Below are 18,981 nucleotides of genomic sequence, written 5' to 3' on the forward strand. Positions count from 1 at the left end.
AACAGCGTTTAAATGACGGGTGTTGGTGTAAGTAATCCACCCTGTGTGTATGAGCTGTGCATTTTCACATTTTGTAACACTTGTTAATGTTTACTGCTCAAGCTATGCAATAATAATAATGATTTCTTTTATTCTTTTGATAGATTTCTTCAAATCCTCATCAGGGTAAATTTATTTTTACAAACAAAAAATCAACCACAAAGATTAGAACATTTTAAGACACGAATAAATATGTATCCGTGCATGTTTTACACTATAAGAACATGGCGCTATATCCGACGTTTTAATACACAGTGAGATATCAGTGGAGTAGCAGAGAGAGAGCGAGAGAGAGAGCGAGAGAGAGAGCGAGAGAGAGAGAGAGAGAGAGAGAGAGCGAGCGAGAGAGAGCGAGAGAGAGAGAGCGAGAGAGAGAGCGAGAGAGAGAGCGAGAGAGAGCGAGAGAGAGAGAGAGAGAGAGCGAGAGAGAGAGAGAGAGAGAGAGAGAGACAGAGAGAGCGAGAGAGAGAGAGAGAGAGAGAGAGAGAGAGAGAGAGAGAGAGAGAGAGAGATCCTGTAAGGAAAATCATTAAATGGACGGCCGGCAGTGTAATCTAGGCCAAAGCCGCCGTCATCTGTTCCATCCTAATCCACATATCTACAGATATGTCATTATGATGTTTTGATATAAACCCCCCCCCCCCCCCCCCCCCCGACTGTACACTCGAGCCTGAGCTGCACAAAATGAATCTGCAGTTAAAGAGCAACATTTGCTATATTGACGGATGCATTTTAAACGAGTCTGATTTAATGGATGAATGAAAAATGTGTTTTGTTCCTTTTTGCCTCTTGATTTCGAAAATGTGACGTAATGCATTTTAATGCAAAGTGTGAGGGAAGTGAAGTCACTGAACGTGGCGTTTTTTAATCGTCAAAAGTTCTGCACTTTTCACATTTTGTAGACAAACGGCTGCACTCTCAATCAGTCGTCGCGACGTCATGCTGTAGATTTGATGAACTTTTATGTAAGCAGCCTTTTTCCTTCTAGAGTTCAAGTCCAGTTTTACAAGCGACTGCTTTTCATTGACGGTGCGTCAGAAGATTTTGAGAGTCAAGGTTATTTTCAAGGTAAAAGGTCGTGTCCAGCCTGCGTACAGCTGTTGAATAAGATGCTTTTACTTCTGTGGTTCTGCTATTCTCAAGGTTTTCTTTATATTTTCTAGTGCAGACTTTGTTAGAGTGCTTTTTAAATCACCGTCTGCAGATACAAGCCCCTTTCTAAACGTATACCAAATGCATATAGTGCCTTTTAAACGTGGGTGGCACCGTATCTTATTCATGTTGTCCAACACTTACGTTAATACATGTATTTTACTGTTGCATTGAGAATCCTCGTGCAGGTATTGGAGAATTATTTGCATTTACTGATAACAGAGTTCAGCTCAGTCGGTCAGGCAGATCATGAAATGATCCAAAAGAGGAATTTCTTTGTAATGTAGCCAATATGTTCGACCCACGGCCGGGGAGATCTCCTAACGTACATGTTTGTGCTCTAATTAAGGCTGAACAAAAGGGAAATTAGCGTGCATGTAGGGCAGCAGAGGGGGAGCGCAGAGGGTGACCTCGTTGATCCATATGTTTTCACGAGATCTGTTGAAAGCCTCTCACTTCTGCCTGAAGGAACTTCTCACTTTCAGGCCGCTTTCAACTCGTTTGGGAGGGAAAACCTCTTGGAGACAAAGTTTGTGAGGGAAAGCAACAGGGGAGAGGACTCTGAGGGGCGAGGAGGGGAGAAGGATGATAAATAATTGCTGCCGATGGTCGCTCCTGTCAGAAATAGTAACTGTAGGAGAGGTCCTGAGGATTTGGCCCTCAGTTTCCTGGTATATGAGCAGCTCTTGTCTCGTCTGGCGCAGGCTTTTGTTGTATGTGGTGCGGTGTTGTGCAGCGGAGTAGGGGGGGCGTCTACCCCATCGGCCTCCCTATACGCCACTATGACAGTGCTCTCAAGAGCTGTCAGCCCACATCAGCAGCCCAGCATCCTGATAGCTCAGCCTAAATCACAATCAAAACTGTGGCCACCACATCTTCACCACAACCAGTCAAATCAGAGGACGCAACGAGCAAAGAAACGCGTGGACCAACTATCACCAAGTCGCTTTGAAAGTACCTCGGAGAACTACATGTGTGGGGGGGGGTAGTGAGTCGCCGTCGGCGGCCGCACAGCTTACAGGGCTTTACAATGCGAGCACACCATGTTGTGCTGTGAATGCGGCGCTAAGAGCAGAGCGTTAAGTCGGCCATTTTAGATTTGCCACAATTTGTAATGTGAGATCACCGCTTGACACAAAGTCATGGCTTCCGTACGCTAAGCTTTCGCCGCGTGGTCATGCAGAACGGGGTCCAAAGCACGTCCCCCCCCCCCCCATTTTTTCTTTGGTTTACTGTCAATCCTCCCAAAAAAAAAACCCTTTCACTCTCCCCCGCTCTATTTCAGTATTGTAGGAGCCTTCGTGAGCACACCAGGCTTTCACTGCGTTGTATCCAAACAAAGGAGTTGTTCATCGGCGTATTGCAAGTCGAACGCAGCGTTTGAGGTAATTGCAGATGACATTTTTAGTCTTTGACTGGCCGAGAATAAGGCCATCAGCAGCGCTACTATCAGGCTGACGATAATTGGAATAACTATCTTGGGGGGGGAGTGCTGAATTTACTGACCATCATGTTATCAATCCTGCAGCGAAGAAGATCAACCCTCATAGTTCGCAGTTCGTCCAGATATAATTTGTTTTCAGGTTTCAATAAAAACAATGAAATCGCTCATGCTTGAATGTAAGACAACGATGATCAACAGACCCCCCCCCCGAAAGCAAAATCGACTGACCAGAAAATTGTCTATTCTCTGGAGAAAAACACAAAATATTTCCACACTTCATGCAGTCGCCTTATTTGGGCGCCCTGAGGATAACTTCGGGAAAATGTTAACTTGATCTACTTCAAATAACCGAATTACGTAACGAGTCAATAAGTCGTTCTGTGTCACTGCTCGTGATCCGGACAATGATTGTTCCTGACTGTGGGGAAGTTACCAAGTTAATTAATTATTGATAGCGTTACCCGGCGCAGCGTGGATGTGCATTTCATGCAAGTTTTTAACAGTTTGATGTTTTTGAAAGTCGTCCAGAAACGATAGTTTTCAAAAAAAAATCTAAAAATAATAATTATGCATTTGAATTCTACCATTCTTGGAAAGAAATGCTAAAAGCACACCTTGACCTTAGATTCACCAACACGGATTCTTCAGAGCTATTGAAAGATAGTTTACCTTTATGTAGCGCAGGATACAGTAGATGACGACCACCTTCAGCGTTGCAAGATTAAAAATCGCAAAGGGAAAATTATTTTTTTCCCCCTCTTCCTTTCGCTCTGCCCAAGACAAACCGTGCCACCCTATTGGTCCGTAGCACAGGGTCACATGAGCGACCACAGGAACACGTGACGCTTCTCGGTATTATATGATGAAACGAAACCGACTGCCGTTCTCAATGAGCACAGTTTTTGTCGCTGCGGTGCGATACTCTGTTTACAATACTGTTTGGTGTCAAGTGTAAATAGGCCGTATGATGAGGCGTAATCTGGGTGACCATCACCCACCGCCCTGTCGCCCCCCTTTCCTCAGCTGCAACAAAAGGGGGGCATGCCCAGTGAGGCACGCGGGCATCGAGGGGCCACGTCTGGTGAGGTGGTCTGAATCAGAAGTGTAGCCTCCGGGGCGCTCGTCTATTCCAGGGGAGGGTTGACCACCCCCGGAATCCAGCAAGCCACCGTCATTGTTGATAACAATCGACGCAAAAATAACCCACGTAAGAATAATCTGAGATTTTAAACACGCTGAGGTTCTGCTGCCAAAAGTGCTTCATGTGCAGCTTCACTCGGGACAGTTGAGGAACTTCTTGATGCACCTCAAAGAAGTAGAGGTCAAACACACACACTTAGACACACTTAGCCCCAACAGTGCACAAACACACCACCGTGGCATGCATATCCTCTCCAGCCTCTCTGTTGCTCTGCTTTTTAATCTGCTTCTATCTGTGAGTGTGTATGTGCAGAATTACACAGCTTTGGAGGCATCCCATCCAGATTTTCCAATCCAGCACAAATCCAGCCCTCATGTCAGATGGACAGTTGTGTGCAGAGCTTAATCTGTCATTATTAGGGTTGGGCAGCAGAACGTTTAAGGGAGCTGCCAGGGTAAAGCAAACAGTGGGGTTATGCTGTCTGGATTAGGGGCAATGCAGACAATGAAGAACGTGTGGCACCTCATTGTCAACTGTTTTTATTTAGCACAGATGCTCTTCATGCTAAATCCAGTCTTAGCCCTATATCAACTAAAATAAAGGCTCTGTAATGAGCTCCCAATATGCATGAGCTCTTAATTCTTTCGTACCTATACAACACAAATTGGTAACCATGCCTTTACCCACCCAACTGTAAAATAGCCCATGGGATAAACTACAAATAGAGCATTAAATTTGCTCCACATTGAATCACAAGAGGCAAAGGAAGAGTGTGCTTAAATAGAGCGACACGTCAGAGGAAATCTGCTTTACATTCGAGCTACACTGTTGGCTCACCTTCGGGAAAAAAACAAACAAGACTGGTGGCAGTGCTGGGGTAAAAACAACTAGTTTACATAACATTCTTGTATAATTAAGTAAAGTCTAATCCTTATTAGTGCTATATGCGCTCTGTCCTAGCATAATAATCTGTCAAAAGTTGTTTGATGGAGCAGCATTAATGGCTTAGAGGACCATAATAAGCCATCTAAATAAAGCTGAAATCATTAATAGTTCTCGACAACAGTATTTGTGAGCTGAAGATCTCTATACCAGGCTAAAATGTAAAAGTTAATCTTTGATCGCCAAGCATTCTCACTTCTTTAGGTCAAAGGTCAAAGTGCTTACCGGTTAGGATGTGGGGAAGCTCCTTATCAGGCGAGAGGAGGTGCAGTCTGGACGTTTAGGATGGCAGATTATGGGCACACTAAGGGCCGGGGCTGCTCCCAGAGCCCTATAAAAACCCCACGCCCATGGCCTCCAGCAAGGTGATGAACCCAGCCTGGTCCAGCATGCACAGCCCCCCACCCCGACCATAGCTTGTCCTCATAACCACCCTTGTCCTATCAGGGTGCCAGGGTCCTAATGGAGGCAGAAGGGCGTGAAGGAGAGGGCGAGGTAGATCACAGTGACAGTCAATCCAACTGATTGTTGGATGCAGGAAAGTGGCCACCAAAAGGGGGCTGAGTTGACCTCATTAGCACCCGTGTGGTGTGAAAAAATGTGTGTAAGTAAATGAAGATTTCCACTATTTCTGGAATTTCATTAAATTGGTAGTTGTATTTCATAGAGCAAAGTGATTTAACTAAAAGATTGTGAGAAAAGTAGGAGAGTGATCTGCATATTGGCTTTGAGCTATGTCTGCTAGCCTTGACAATCAATGTTTTTGTTTCCATGAGTAACCAACCGCATGCAACTATTGACCGTCAGAGAACTGGACCACAGCCAGACAACTTGATGGGTATTAGTCCAAAAACAATTAATATTAATTGATTTTTTCTTTCCATTCTGATTAAATCATGAATGGGATTAGCGATACTGATTACTATTCTCTAATAATCACTGATTGGACTAATCAACATGCAGCTTTTGAACATGTCGATCCTCGTCTATACAGCTATAGTCTTGACATCTACATTAATGATCTCTGCATGTTCTGTCCCTAAACGTAACCTAAGAGTCCGTAATATAAATGTTTGGTGTACCGCAAGGCACTATTCTGGGCCTGCTGAGTTTACTTTGGCATGAAACTTCACTTCTATGTGGATGATACTCAACGTTATATTTCTAATCCCGAAGCTTATCCATTATTAATGTATAGTTGTTTTGATAAATCTAAAATCTAAATGTTTCACCCAAACATTTATTTAGTTTCTTCTTTGTACTGTCAGTATTTAATCTTAATCTTTAATCTCAATCCCCCTCTCTTCTCCCTTCTGATAACAGAAACCGTATCTCTATTTTAACGTTTCCATTTCTTTTCCCAATAAGATTTTAGTTGGGATGTTTCCTCTTTCTGATTTAAGATCTAAGTGTTCTGTAGGGGGGATTTATTGTTTCACAATGTGGCTGTCTTGGTGCCTTCAGGGGCTTTAACTGTGATTAAGTGCAGTTTAAATACACTGGATTTGGACCACAGACAGGGATAATTCTTCCTCTGTTGCTGTCCTCTTTATGAGGACTGTAAACATTAAACAACTCTGCTGTATCACAACCTACATGTCTGGGTAAAACAGCAACGGCAATATTACCATTTGAAAATATGCTTTCCTCTCTGACACGTATAAAAACAAAGGCTGAGACTTGTTTTGGTTTATTCTTTAATCACAGTAATCTATGGAAAGATATCAAAGCAGAGCATTTAATCACATTAGTTGTGAACTAGTTCCATTGTTTCATTCTGGATCATGGTGGTAGACCAACAGACCCTGGCGAAGCATTGCTAAAAAGACCTTCATAGTACTTTAAAAAACCATATTAATAAATATTTTACCTTTAAGGTATACTCTAAACTCTTTGTCAGTATATTTGAGGTCTTTAAAGAACCAGTGAACTCGTCTTAAAGTGCTGGACCTCAAACTAGTATTCAAATAAACTTGTGTTGTGGGTAATGAATACAAAAGGCAATAAACACACTGAAAGGAAGCTTTACTTAAACATAAATGTAATCTAAAAAGAAACGGAGAAGCCCCTTTGAACCCTTTTCCGTTTGATAATTATCTAACCACCATCTTTTTTTATCGAGACTTTATCCCCGATAGCAATAACTGCAGCACTCTTGTGTCGAGGGAACAATAAACCTCCCATAAGTGTTCAACATGCTCTTAAAGCCTTCGCCCATAACTCTAAAGCTGCTCCACACAAAGCAACTCCGTGCTCCTAATGGAAAATATTGCCTGGACCCCCCCCCCCCCCCCGCTGGTGGTCAATGCAGCCAGTAATGGGTACACATCGCCTCCTGGCAAAAACCCATGTTGAATAGCTTTCTGTGTGGTGAGGAACTTTGACTGTGTCCGACTCCTCCGGGCTCAAACGCTGTGTTCTTGCTTTGTTGACGTACAAAGAAGCAAGATACTGTACCATGCAGATGCGAGATGCAACATTTATTTGTACGTTTTCGCAGGGTCACCAAAGAAAACACATCACACACACGAGGGCCAACATATTACACATTGATGAGAGGAAAACACTGAGTCATGTAGGGATGCAAGCTGTCTTCTGAAGGGGGATGCATTAAATATTAACCTTGATTTTCTCTGGAGATTTTGAAAATGAACACTGGTTTGTAAAGAAAATGGGTCTTTTGAAAGTTTTGGGAGAACACTTTGAAAGCTGAGATATTAGTTGCACCTTTTGTAGCACAGAAACTGCCCTTCTCTTGACCCTGATACTGCAGATGTGTGTTTTATTTCTATGTTTTGGCCTCTTCTTGCAATGTTTTGATCAGTAACCTCTTTTAAAATCAGGAAACTTTACTGAAAGGTCAAATGAAGATGGAGGGAAACTAAATTACAGGAGAAAGCTCAACATTTTAAAGGAAAATCCTACAGCGTTGCCATGTTTTTCCAATAATAGAAGATGATCCTTTGAGAACTAAATCCCCTTTAGTTGATCCTAATATGTTCTCATCATCTAAATGTAGACACTATCCATGAAACATTTACTATCAGAACAAAGCTCATGATAACAAACCCTTTCCTGGTTTAGTGGTGTCCGACCGTTCTAAAGAGGCGCTCTGGTTTTATCACTTGTAGTCCCAAACTCATTGATAAACTACAAGAGCACAGACCTCCGCCAAAGCCACGTTTAACGAAAGTGAAAGATTATTTGTACGTCCGCCCCATGATGGGAATCTTCTCGGCCTACATTCTTTGGCTCAGTGTTAAGGCTGCCACCAAACCTCCTTTCTTTTTAAGACCAAAGTCATTTCTTGCAGACAAATCAAGCTGACTCTTTCTCAAGCGAACGGCACGGACTTTGCATCCACAGCTCCAGTTTGATATTTATGCTGATTAAACGTTTGCGGTTGACTTGCTCGGATTCAATAACTCGTGGATTTATGTTGCTTAAATCTTCAGCGTGTTTTGAACAGATGTGCTGAAAGTGACAATCTTTCTCAGGGTGTCTGCTTCAATCCCAGGATTACTTTGGTGGTAACACAGGACAGAACATTGGTATTGAGTCTTTACTATTTATGTATGAAGGAAATCCATTCCAATCAACACAATGCATCGACACGTGTGCTCCTCTGGAACAATCCCGACAGGATTTAGACTCTTAGCATGCGATGGGATCTGACGGCACATACAGCTGTGATATCAGATGAGGATGATGAGCAGGGCAACCACGTGCTGAACTACAGTGATATGAGCCAGGGGGATTATGGGTAGGGCAGGCAGTGCAAGAATACACATCTGGGATGTAGATGATTTAGGAACGAGATCTGATGATGGATAAATCGATGGGCAGATGGAAGATCAACTCATGGATGACCGGTGCACTGCAGTGGCAGAGCAAACCATTTTCTTTGCCCGTCCAAAGAGCGCAGTGATAGAAATCGGACCTGACCATGCCAGAGGCCGGAGACGAGCCTCGCACACATGGAGGAACATCACTGAAGGACAGTTTTTGACGCTAGCAAAGTTAGAGGGGCCACGTAACACACAAACGCTCGAGAAAACCTCAAGGGCCTCGAGTACAAGTGGAGTCGACTGAGACAGCCAAACTGCATTTATTAAATATTGAAAAGCTGCAGATATTCTGTAAATGCATGAGGTAGACACAGTTTATCATGCATGAATAATGAAATGATCAAAAAGGATTTTACAATACTTCTTGAGGTTAAACCTGAATAGGAAAAGATAGAGCAGGAAGTTAAGGATTTGGGCATAATTATGTGCTAATTACTGTCTATATACTATATCATGTAGGTTATAGGGCTTATGTATCAAATAGTTTGGTCCCAAAATATTCATTTTATCATAATTCATCTCAAATCGTCACATTTGATAAACTAGCAGATAATGTAAAGAGTAAACTTCCGTACCTTCTGACATGAGAAACAGCTGTTTGCATCGCAGAGTACGGTCTAGATATGAGATATAAATCTCTAAATTCTGTTGTGATTTGGCGCTAAACACAAACATGTACTTGACTAAATTATTCAGAAATAGAAGCGGTTTGTAGTCGGCGTGTCTCCAATATTATATTATATCTCTATAAAGCATCAGCTTCATAGATCTCATGATCAGGATACATTTTAAAATAGTGTTTCATGCACGCAGTTTGTTCTGTGTCTCCCATTATCTGCCGACCCAGTTTTGTCTCTGAGCAAAAGGAATAATGACGAACTGGAGGGAGGGCTCGCTTTGCTTTATGTGTTCAACATGCAGAGATCAGCTGGTTCTCTCAAACACTTTGATGTTGTCTGCCGACATGCTACTGGGCGTGCACCACAACCATAACCCAGTAGTGACTCCCAACCTCCAAAAACAAAGGATCAAATAAAATATGATATAGTAGCTGGAAATACAGTAAAAAAAATAAAAATAAAATCAGAGATAATATATTTGTAAGAAGCTGGCTGCAGTGGTCCGTTGGGTTTATGAAGTTTCAACATAAAGCGATCGTTTCTTGGCTGCACTCCCTGCTGGGAGAATACGCCTTTTTGTGAAGATGACAAGAGCTGATACATCTTGTCCTTGTTGCTAAGCACTTGTAGTCATGCGGTTGCTAGCGATCGCCTGTCAATCAAACTGTTTGAGGGCGACTGTACTGTAAGTACTTTATGTAGATGCTTGGCCCTCACCGAGCTTAATGATAATACGGAGCATGCACATACACATATTTCTCTTTCTTTCTCTCACACACACACACACACACACACACACACACACACACACACACACACACACACACACACACACTGCCTCCTAGCTGAAGCTGCCAGTGTGGCAGAACCAGTTGCTTTGACAAAGGACACAAGTTCCCCTGGGTGTCAGTAGGACTGAAGCCTTGATGCCCTGAATATACTGGAAGTGTCAGAGTGTGTGTGTGTGTGTGTGTGTGTGCGTGTGTGTGTGTGTGTCTCCATAGTTTATGCAAAGGGCCTGTGTGGACTTCTTATTCTATTCTTGTGAGGATCAAATGTGCTCACAAGCATAGGAAGGTGAGGGTTTGCTAAATAGTATATTTAAGGTTGAGGTAACATAATAAACTCTCTTTCAGGGATCACATATGTTGAAATAGGAATTTAATAGCATGTTCAGGCTGATTTATGGATCTATATGCTCAACATATGAGGTACTAAACACAGATTGGAACAGATTTGGGAATATAGACATACAAGTCTAAATAAAGAACCAAATCCACTAAATGTAGTGAAAAGATATAAAATAACGGCGCCAGACGTTTCTGTGAATGAGCCGCTTCAAGTCTGTATGAAATGATAATTAATGTTTCATGCATTAATAAAAAGCTGAGTTTGTTTTCATCTGCAAACACGTTCTGACTCGGTGTCTTTTTCCTTTTGTCAGGCGTCAAACTAGCAACCTTCTTATGTAAAAACCCAGTGGTGTTCTGCAGGATGGACGCACAGACGTTCCTCGTGGCTGCAGCACCATATGTGGAGCTGCTCACTTAGCCTCTGCATGGCTGGCGTTCATCATTAAAAATACATTTAATTAGGCCTTGTAATTTCAAGCATTTCTCTTCCCCCTCAAGTGAAGATCCAGAGGTTTTCACGGCTGCATAAATCTGTGAAATACAAGAAAAATGCAAACCAAGAAGCTGAAGTCAAGTCAGGACAGTGAATTAAAACATAATAAATCAAACTGTTCAACCTCGGCAGGGAGCGCTTGTAATTCATAATTCTTGCCGTCATTATTATTATGTGTAATTTGCATTCATGTATCCGAGGGATACTGTACGGTTGCACAAAAGCACTCAGCTGTGGACAATCAGGATAAACCCTGCAGCTCAGTGCTTTTTATAACCGGACATATATTCATTCTTTTGTTTTTAACAGTAGTGTTTCAGCACGGCTCACTAAGTTTGTTAAATAAAGATGCTTTAGTGGATCTCTCTCAACTCTCGCTAGAATCCTGTATTAGTTTGAGACTTTAGGTTTATGACCAAATATCTGGAGAACTAATAACATCAGCTTCAGCTGTACTTAAGATGGTGAACATTATACCTGCTTAACATCTGCATGTTAGCGTCGCCATGCGTGCTGATGCAGAGGTTGTAACGTCCTGCAGTTCCCCCCTGTCAGTGAATGCATCTTGTGTTGTGAGGGGGTGTTCGCTGTCTCACAAGCTGCTGATGCACATTAAAGAGTAACATTCATGTAGGATGTTGGGGGACAACACATGTAGGCATTGTGACATTTAAATAACAGTGTGCGTCTTGGCTTTTAAGAAATAAAAACACACATATAGAAAGAATTAGACCCCATATTGTTAATGCATCTCATGAATTAATGCCAGTTAGTTAGTTGTGTCATTTAGTATCATCGTGTGTGATGCATACCTGCAATACCTGTGTGCTTTTTTATAATTACTGTTAAATACTTTGACTCCAGCTGCAGTTAACGCCCCTGAATGTGGATCTGGTGTCTCACAGACAGAAGCCACGACACGTCTTACTGTAAATCCACACAGTCGTGCGTTGTGGCCTCGTTTCTCTGCATCTGCTCTGCTGGAGGAAGACGAGATCTGAAGTTGACTCATAATCTTGGTGTTGCCAAAGGACAAAGGATGCTCTGCAGGCTGCTAGCTCCCCTTGCTGGACAGAGTCGGTACACAGGAGTGAACAGGGTTCATCTCAAGGAGGTCGAGATGCAGACGTAACGCTCTGTTGAAGTCGGTAGAGTCAGTCAAGTCTTTTATTATCGTAGCAATTATCACATCTAAAAACACTCATATTAAGTAAGAAATCCTTCATAAATGTTGTGATAATCAGCTTAAATGAAAAGAAATAAAGTTTTCATTGACGTCCAGACCTTGAATTTTGAGCCTGACTCAAAATAAAGTGAAGATTGATTCCATCATAGCGTCTGCTGCATTGTGACTCAAAGCAGAGGCACTCTTTAATCCTCTGAGTCTGCGTCTTAACTTAAGGGCTTTTTCTCTCGGAGTATTATACAGCAGAAACACATTAGCATAATAAACAAGGGAGGACAACTTGATTGTATGCCCTTGTGTCTTTCATAAGTCCTGTGAGCAGAGACAGAGAGCGGAACTTTAACAACAACAAAGCAACGAAAGTGATGCTTCAGTGCTGAGGGTGATAAATGAAATGTGAGTGAAGGTGAAGAACGAAAGAAACTCAAAGTGCAATTTAGAGGCTGGAAATCCTGCAAGTTAGTAGATGTTAAATTTAAATGTTATTCCAAAGATAAAGCAAAGCCAGCTAACTTCATCTCTCACCAGCGGCAAGTCAGAGATGCATTTCATTCTAATGAATAAAGGAGCGTAAATAATCCAAATAAAGTTTATTTTCTTAAAGTTACAAACTGCTGAACAAACATCTGACAAGTAATAAAATACCCAGCAATAAGATGAAAGAATAAAAAGACATGTTGGGAATAAAACGTGCGTTAAAGCAGAGATAAATACAAGTTGTGCAGCCGGCCAGTTTAAAAACTTCTCTGTCTTTGAGGAGCACACAAGTCTTTTCCTCCTGCGGATGATTCATCTTTTTCTGGGGGGGTCCCGAGGCGTTCCCACAGCAGATGAGATATTCAAACCCTCCAGCATGTTCTTCATCCTCCCCGTCTCTTTGTCGTCTCCCAGTTGCTCAAAATAACCGCCACAGGGAGGCGTCCTGCAGATGTCTCAATGCAGCTCTCAACAAATGCTGGTTGTGTGCGTGGATCATTTATTTAAATCTGTGACCCTCGTAATTATTTTTATGCTCTGAAAAAAAGTTTTCAGTTGTACAAAAGTAGATTGCAGTTTGACATCTGCATCATTTGTTGTGTTATTAAATTGTAAAGTTAGCAATTTGTTTAGTAAGAACTGTGAGGTACTTCCTTTTTATGCTAATTTATACTTATATTGTACTTTCTTACTCCACTACTAACAGCTTGAAACATAACAATGCATCTGTTTCATAAGTTCATCATATGTTCTGCATACTGATCTTTACATTATGCTGTTTTTGCATACACCACAAACAGGAAATAGAGCTTTATTTTTACCGTCATCCACAATTATGTTTATTTTTTGCAGCGCCTCCGTTGTGGGAGAACGGATTATTTAAACATGTATATTTTGCACGTTTTATTTTGAAATTTAATATATATTTCAAATGTTTTAAGGACTTTATTATCCAGAATACTTTGTTTTATTGGCAGATGATTAAACTTTAAGTCTGCAGAACTCCTGTGCAGCTGACATGAGTATTTAATACATACATTTCATGTAACACTACGAATCCATACAGACACCTGACTTTCACTTGACAGGAAAGAAGAATGTGCTGTGCAACATTTGCTGGTGTTCACAGTTCATCGAAATAAAACGTGTGTACTTTGAACATTGAGCTTTGTAGTTCTCCCTCTTTGAAGGTTGGAAAGACATTTCGGTGACATTTGATCCCTGTAAATCAGGAGCAGGAGAAGAGCTTGCACCACCTTTGATTTTGAATCAATACGTAATGTCACAAATGTCAAACTGTAGGACTTTGCAGAGGCTGAGTGACTGCCGCCCCGCAGCTTTCAAATAAGGACTTTATCAAACACGTATTTTATTTTGACAGCCAGATCTGGGACAAATGGCAGCTTACAGCACGGAGGAAGAGCAACTTTAGAGTCCACTTTATCAAGCAAGGTTCAATATGGAGGCTCGATCTCCTGTTTTAAAGACGCACGGGTATTATGAGAATATAACGAGCTGAACATCTTCTCTCTCGCCTCGTAATGTTACCATGGGGATTTAATTTGAGGCTTCCAATAGGCCTCCTTCAGTCACGCTGTTACAATAATGCGTCAGGGATTTATAGTGGCACCAATAAGGAGTTTACAATGTTCTTCTTGTACTAAATGTCATCTTACATGACTCGTGTGCGCAGGGGGGTCTAGACCGAGATGATTAATGAGCTGATTACACTTCCTTTAGATGAAATAATGAATAATGTTTCCTCTTCAGGCCTCAAACTGTTCTTTCGATGAACCAGCTGTAAAGGTTTAGCGGTCTTTATGTGTTTAACACAGTTTAGTATAATGTTGAGGTACTTTCTATTTCCTGCTACTTTATTCTATTTATATTATATATAAAGTGATTCTAAAATAGGTTGTTGTGCAGGGTGAGAGCTGTTACTTTAAGAGGTTATAACATTCCACTGGACTTGTAAAGACTTAAGTTAAATATCTTAGTCCTTCGTCCAACACTTGCCTGTAACTATATCTGTGGAATAAATGTAAGTAATAACATCAACTACAAGAACAATACTTCAATCCTGTGAAGGTGTGTCAGATGTAATCTGATTACATAATCAACAGTTGTCAACACGCAGACAATCCAAAGTGATGAAATGCACACCCCCACCTCCCTCCTCCTCCTCCTCCTCCTCCTCCTCCTCCCTCCTCATTGTAGTGGCAGGATGTGTAGCGTCAGTCTCGTGCATGCCTGTGTTGGTGTGTGTGAGGATGTGTGTGTACCGCTGAAGCTCCTGCAGACAGACATTTTCTTTATCGTCCAGATTAAAGCAGAGATGGAGACGGAGCACCTGAGCGTGTCCAGCCTCCTCCTGTCAGCCTCCTCATCACCTTAATGTCTTCTTCTCTCTTCTTCACTTCAACCCTCAAACAACGCGGATATTTCTGCGGGGGGGGGGGGGTGACAGCCGAGCCGCCCGCGCGCTGTCCGCGGTGCTGAACCTCCCGCGACCTTCCACCTGCTGCGGGGAAACACGAATTCATGCGTGTTCAGCGGACATTTGACGCAAAATCGATCCCGCTAGATGCATGCAGAGCCGAGGACAAGTGGCGGAAAGGCTCGAACAACCTGTTAGCTTCTCCGGGCTGCAGAGGCGCCATGCTGGCTCTGCTGCGCGAGGGGGACTGAGAAGTGTCGTTTCATATTCATTCGGCAGATTTGAATGAGCAGCTGCATACCTGCAGACTTCTTTGTGCAAGTTGGGAATAAAAACCGACGCAGAAGAGCGGAAGCTGCAGGCTCCGGTTGTTATAGATGGACATGATGTGGGAACAGTGGTGACCCTGCGGGGAAACTTCCAGTAAAACACAGGAGAGTTAAAAGAGGGGGGGGGGGGGGGAAGGAAGAGAAGAGCCAGAGGTGAGTGTGCGTGGTGCGTGCGAGGAGACGGAGAAGGTTATGACCGCGTCTGTGCACCTGGACCTCGGGCTGCTGCTGCTGCTGGCCTGCTGGCAAACACCGGGGATGGTCGGAGCGAGTGAGTGTGTTTACAATCATCCGTTTTCTACTCAGTTTATGTTCAATGTCAACGTCCTGGCATCAAAACCAAGTCCAGAAACAACGAATACCAGGTGCAAACATCTGGCAGCATTCAGATACTGAAGCGATGTGTGTACCAGGATATGATACAGCTGTGTGTTAAAGGTGCTCAAATGCAAACATACATTAGAACATACGATTTGTATCGCATCAAATCAGTAAAGCAGACAATTATCAAGCAGCACATTTGCTGAAATGCATCAGAAATCTGTTTTTTTGTCTCTCTAACCACCTCTCTTATGACTGGTGAGAAGTGGGAGGATCAATTCGATGCATTATTTACAGAAATAAGATTTTGAACAGCAATAAACAGCTGTTATAGCATTACGACTGTAGGAGGAGCAATAATACGTTGGACTTGATCCTGCAGGTGTTTCTGAAATGATGACATCCTGTCACTTGTTCTTTGTTGAGCATTTAACTGTAAACAAATGGAACAAATGCTGGGATTTTGGACATGAAGGAAGGAAATCCTCCTGCTCTTGGTTTCAATATATTGGAACATTATTGAATACAAAGCAAAGGCTTTTAAAATGATGTTCGTACGGCATTTTGGGGGAAAGATTATGATTGTTTTCCATGTTCTCAGTGCAAACATCATTATAAAATCATAAACAAAACTCAGCGTAAACATCATATAGGTTGAATTAAGAGTTAGAATAACAGTATGTGTGTGGAATAACAAAGCTAATGCTGTTAAGGAGGAACAATCTGGATGCACAGCTTTAAGTAACGTGTTGCTTCTTCATCTCGTCTGTGTGATTCGGGGTGACCGTGTATTTCAACAAGACAAACAGCTGTTGTAAAAGTGTCAAAACCTTAATTGAGTCTATCAGAGGGTTAGAGTTCAGAGCGATCTCTCTCTCTCCATCTCTTTAATCAGCAGGAATACATTCAAATCATCCAAACCACGTCTGACGTTCCTGCTCTCGTTGTCTTTATTCAAGTTTCATGAAAAGCAAATGAAACCAAATCAGCGTGCGGATTACCAAGAGGTGGCTAATCTGCGTTTACGAGGCTCTGTATTGATTCAGCCAATGAAGTGCAGCTTTTACATTTCCCCACATGGCCTTTACCTTCTCCGCTCATGTCATAAACATCTCATCTTAACGCTCAGCGTCCTGCTGCTCGTTGCCTCGAGCGTTTGCATTCATGAAAATCGAGTGTCGAGTCATACATCAGCAGTCGTTGACATTGAGGTCCATTTATTAGCTGGAAGTTCAGCTGTACAACATGTTCAACAGAGATGAGAAGTAGTTTAGTGTTTCCAGTAGTTCAGAGGTCGTGATCTCCTCCTCATGCACAACCACCTGCAGCTCACTGCAGATGAGACCCCAAACCAAAAGATGTCTTGTTTTGGAAAAGGAGCTCAAAGACGGAAGCTGAGGATCGGCTGCACGTAGGAGAGCTTAGAAACGCAGCCGACGTGCATCATGGGACTTTTTTATTGAGAAGAAGAGCTTCTTTATTGATGCAGGGGGGCTCTCCGTCTGCTCTGCTTCAGCTCACCGCTCCTCTCAGTGTTGATCATTATGCATTCTCTGTGCTCGCTCTGATCCTCCCCAGAAGCCTGACGATTACAATGATTCCTGCGTTTCTACTGTTTGGGTTGTTTCACTTTGGCAGCATCACTTTGCTTCTCGTGGGTCGTGACTAAACTCTCCCGGCTGAGAGCAAATTAACATTCTCAGGTTATTGTTGAAGTGTGGGTCCAGTTAAAGAAACTTTCAGAATGTCACGTCTTATATAACTGTAGTCACAGAAGGATTACTGATGGGACCTACGCGGCCCAGGGGCCCGGCCCGTGACTTTTTATTGGATAATCAATCAAACGAGAGACGCAGAACGACTACAAAGACACAAAACGACAATAAAAAGATGAAAAACTACAACAAAAAGCCCACAAACGGCAAAGTGACCTCTGAAGTGACGACAAAAAGAAGAGAACGAGGGCTTTTAGCCAAAACAAGTCTTCGTTTTACACCTTGGCTCATAATGCACCTGGTCATACTGTATCTTAATCAGCATGCACAGGTTGTTTCTGTGAGCGCACACACACTCATACATAAACACCCGTTCATCCCAGAGAGGGGAGCGAGCCATTAGCCAGATTAGACTGTCTGAGTCCATCAGCAAAATGTTCCCTGGCTGTGATTTAGCGTCTGAGTCGTACGTCAGAGACGACTCTGCTCCTGGAGAAACGATGTCACGAGGCTCCTTGTTGATTCTGTCGCCGGTGAAGACGCAGGCGTTGTTGTGTTGCTAGGAGCTGCAAACAAACAATTTAGTTTTATGTATCGAGCAGCGTGTGGAAATATCAAACCTCTGTGTGTGTGTGTGTGTGAGGAACGTCCCTCACAAGTAAACACATCCTGGCTCTCTTCTTCTTCTTCTTCTTCTTCTTCTTCTTCTTCTTCTTCTTCTTCTTCTTCTTCTTCTTCTTCTTCTAAATATGAATGTTCATGGAGTTGTTCTTCTATAAAGAGGGTTGGGAGATGACATGTTATGTAACATTTAGTATATATTCTTCATCATTACAGCGGAGACACTACAAATCCCAAAGTTGGCTGAATAGAGAACAATTAATGCTAAATGTTCTCTGAAATGTTTAAAAATTGATGAATGGGCATAATTTGAACAAACCAGCCGACAAAATCAAGGACAAACAAGGACATGCGAGGTGTGTGTGTGTGTGTGTGTGTGTGTGTGTGTGTGTGTGTGTGTGTGTGTGTGTGTGTGTGTGTGTGTGTGTGTGTGTGTGTGTGTGTGTGTGTGTGTGTGTGTGCATTTACATCCACCTGAATGGCTATATTTCATCTTTTAATCAATATCCATATTCCCCTCCTCCTCCTCTCCCCTGTTCTCCACCCTCTCTCCATCTCTCCATCTCACCGCTGCCTCCATCATCGATCTTCTTTGTTATCCTCCCTCTCCGTCCATCCATCTCCCCCTTATTCCTGACACCCTCCCTCTCCTCTGTCTCCCCTCTCATCTCCATCTCTTCTCCTCCGTCTCCCCTCTCATCTCCATCTCTTCTCCTGTGTCTCCCCCTCCATCTCTTCTCCTTCGTCTCCCCCTCCATCTCTTCTCCTGTGTCTCCCCCTCTCATCTCCATCTCTTCTCCTGTGTCTCCCCCTCCATCTCTTCTCCTTCGTCTCCCCCTCCATCTCTTCTCCTGTGTCTCCCCCTCTCATCTCCATCTCTTCTCCTTCGTCTCCCCCTCTCATCTCCATCTCTTCTCCTCCGTCTCCCCCTCCATCTCTTCTCCTCCGTCTCCCCCTCACATCTCCATCTCTACTCCTCTGTCTCCCCCTCCATCTCTTCTCCTGTGTCTCCCCCTCTCATCTCCATCTCTTCTCCTCTGTCTCCCCCTCTCATCTCCATCTCTTCTCCTCTGTCTCCCCCTC

The 18,981-nt window shown here is 42.9% G+C and overlaps 1 protein-coding gene across 9 annotated transcripts in view; it reads left to right on the plus strand.

Annotated features, from left to right (window-relative positions):
- The window catches only part of LOC115021176 (fibronectin type III domain-containing protein 4-like), a 56,244-nt gene that overhangs the window by 24,383 nt on the left and 12,880 nt on the right, over window positions 1-18,981 (plus strand). The window contains exon 1 of one of the 9 annotated variants that reach the window (XM_029451391.1): window positions 14,724-15,512. The exons of the other annotated variants lie outside the window; for them this stretch is intronic. Coding sequence (XP_029307251.1) covers window positions 15,434-15,512 — 79 coding nt within the window. The 5' untranslated portion in view covers window positions 14,724-15,433. Of the gene's footprint in view, window positions 1-14,723; window positions 15,513-18,981 lie in introns of those variants that run through there. 9 annotated transcript variants of the gene reach the window in all.

This window comes from Cottoperca gobio, chromosome 2 (assembly GCF_900634415.1).
Source record: "Cottoperca gobio chromosome 2, fCotGob3.1, whole genome shotgun sequence".
Classification (NCBI taxonomy): domain Eukaryota; kingdom Metazoa; phylum Chordata; class Actinopteri; order Perciformes; family Bovichtidae; genus Cottoperca; species Cottoperca gobio.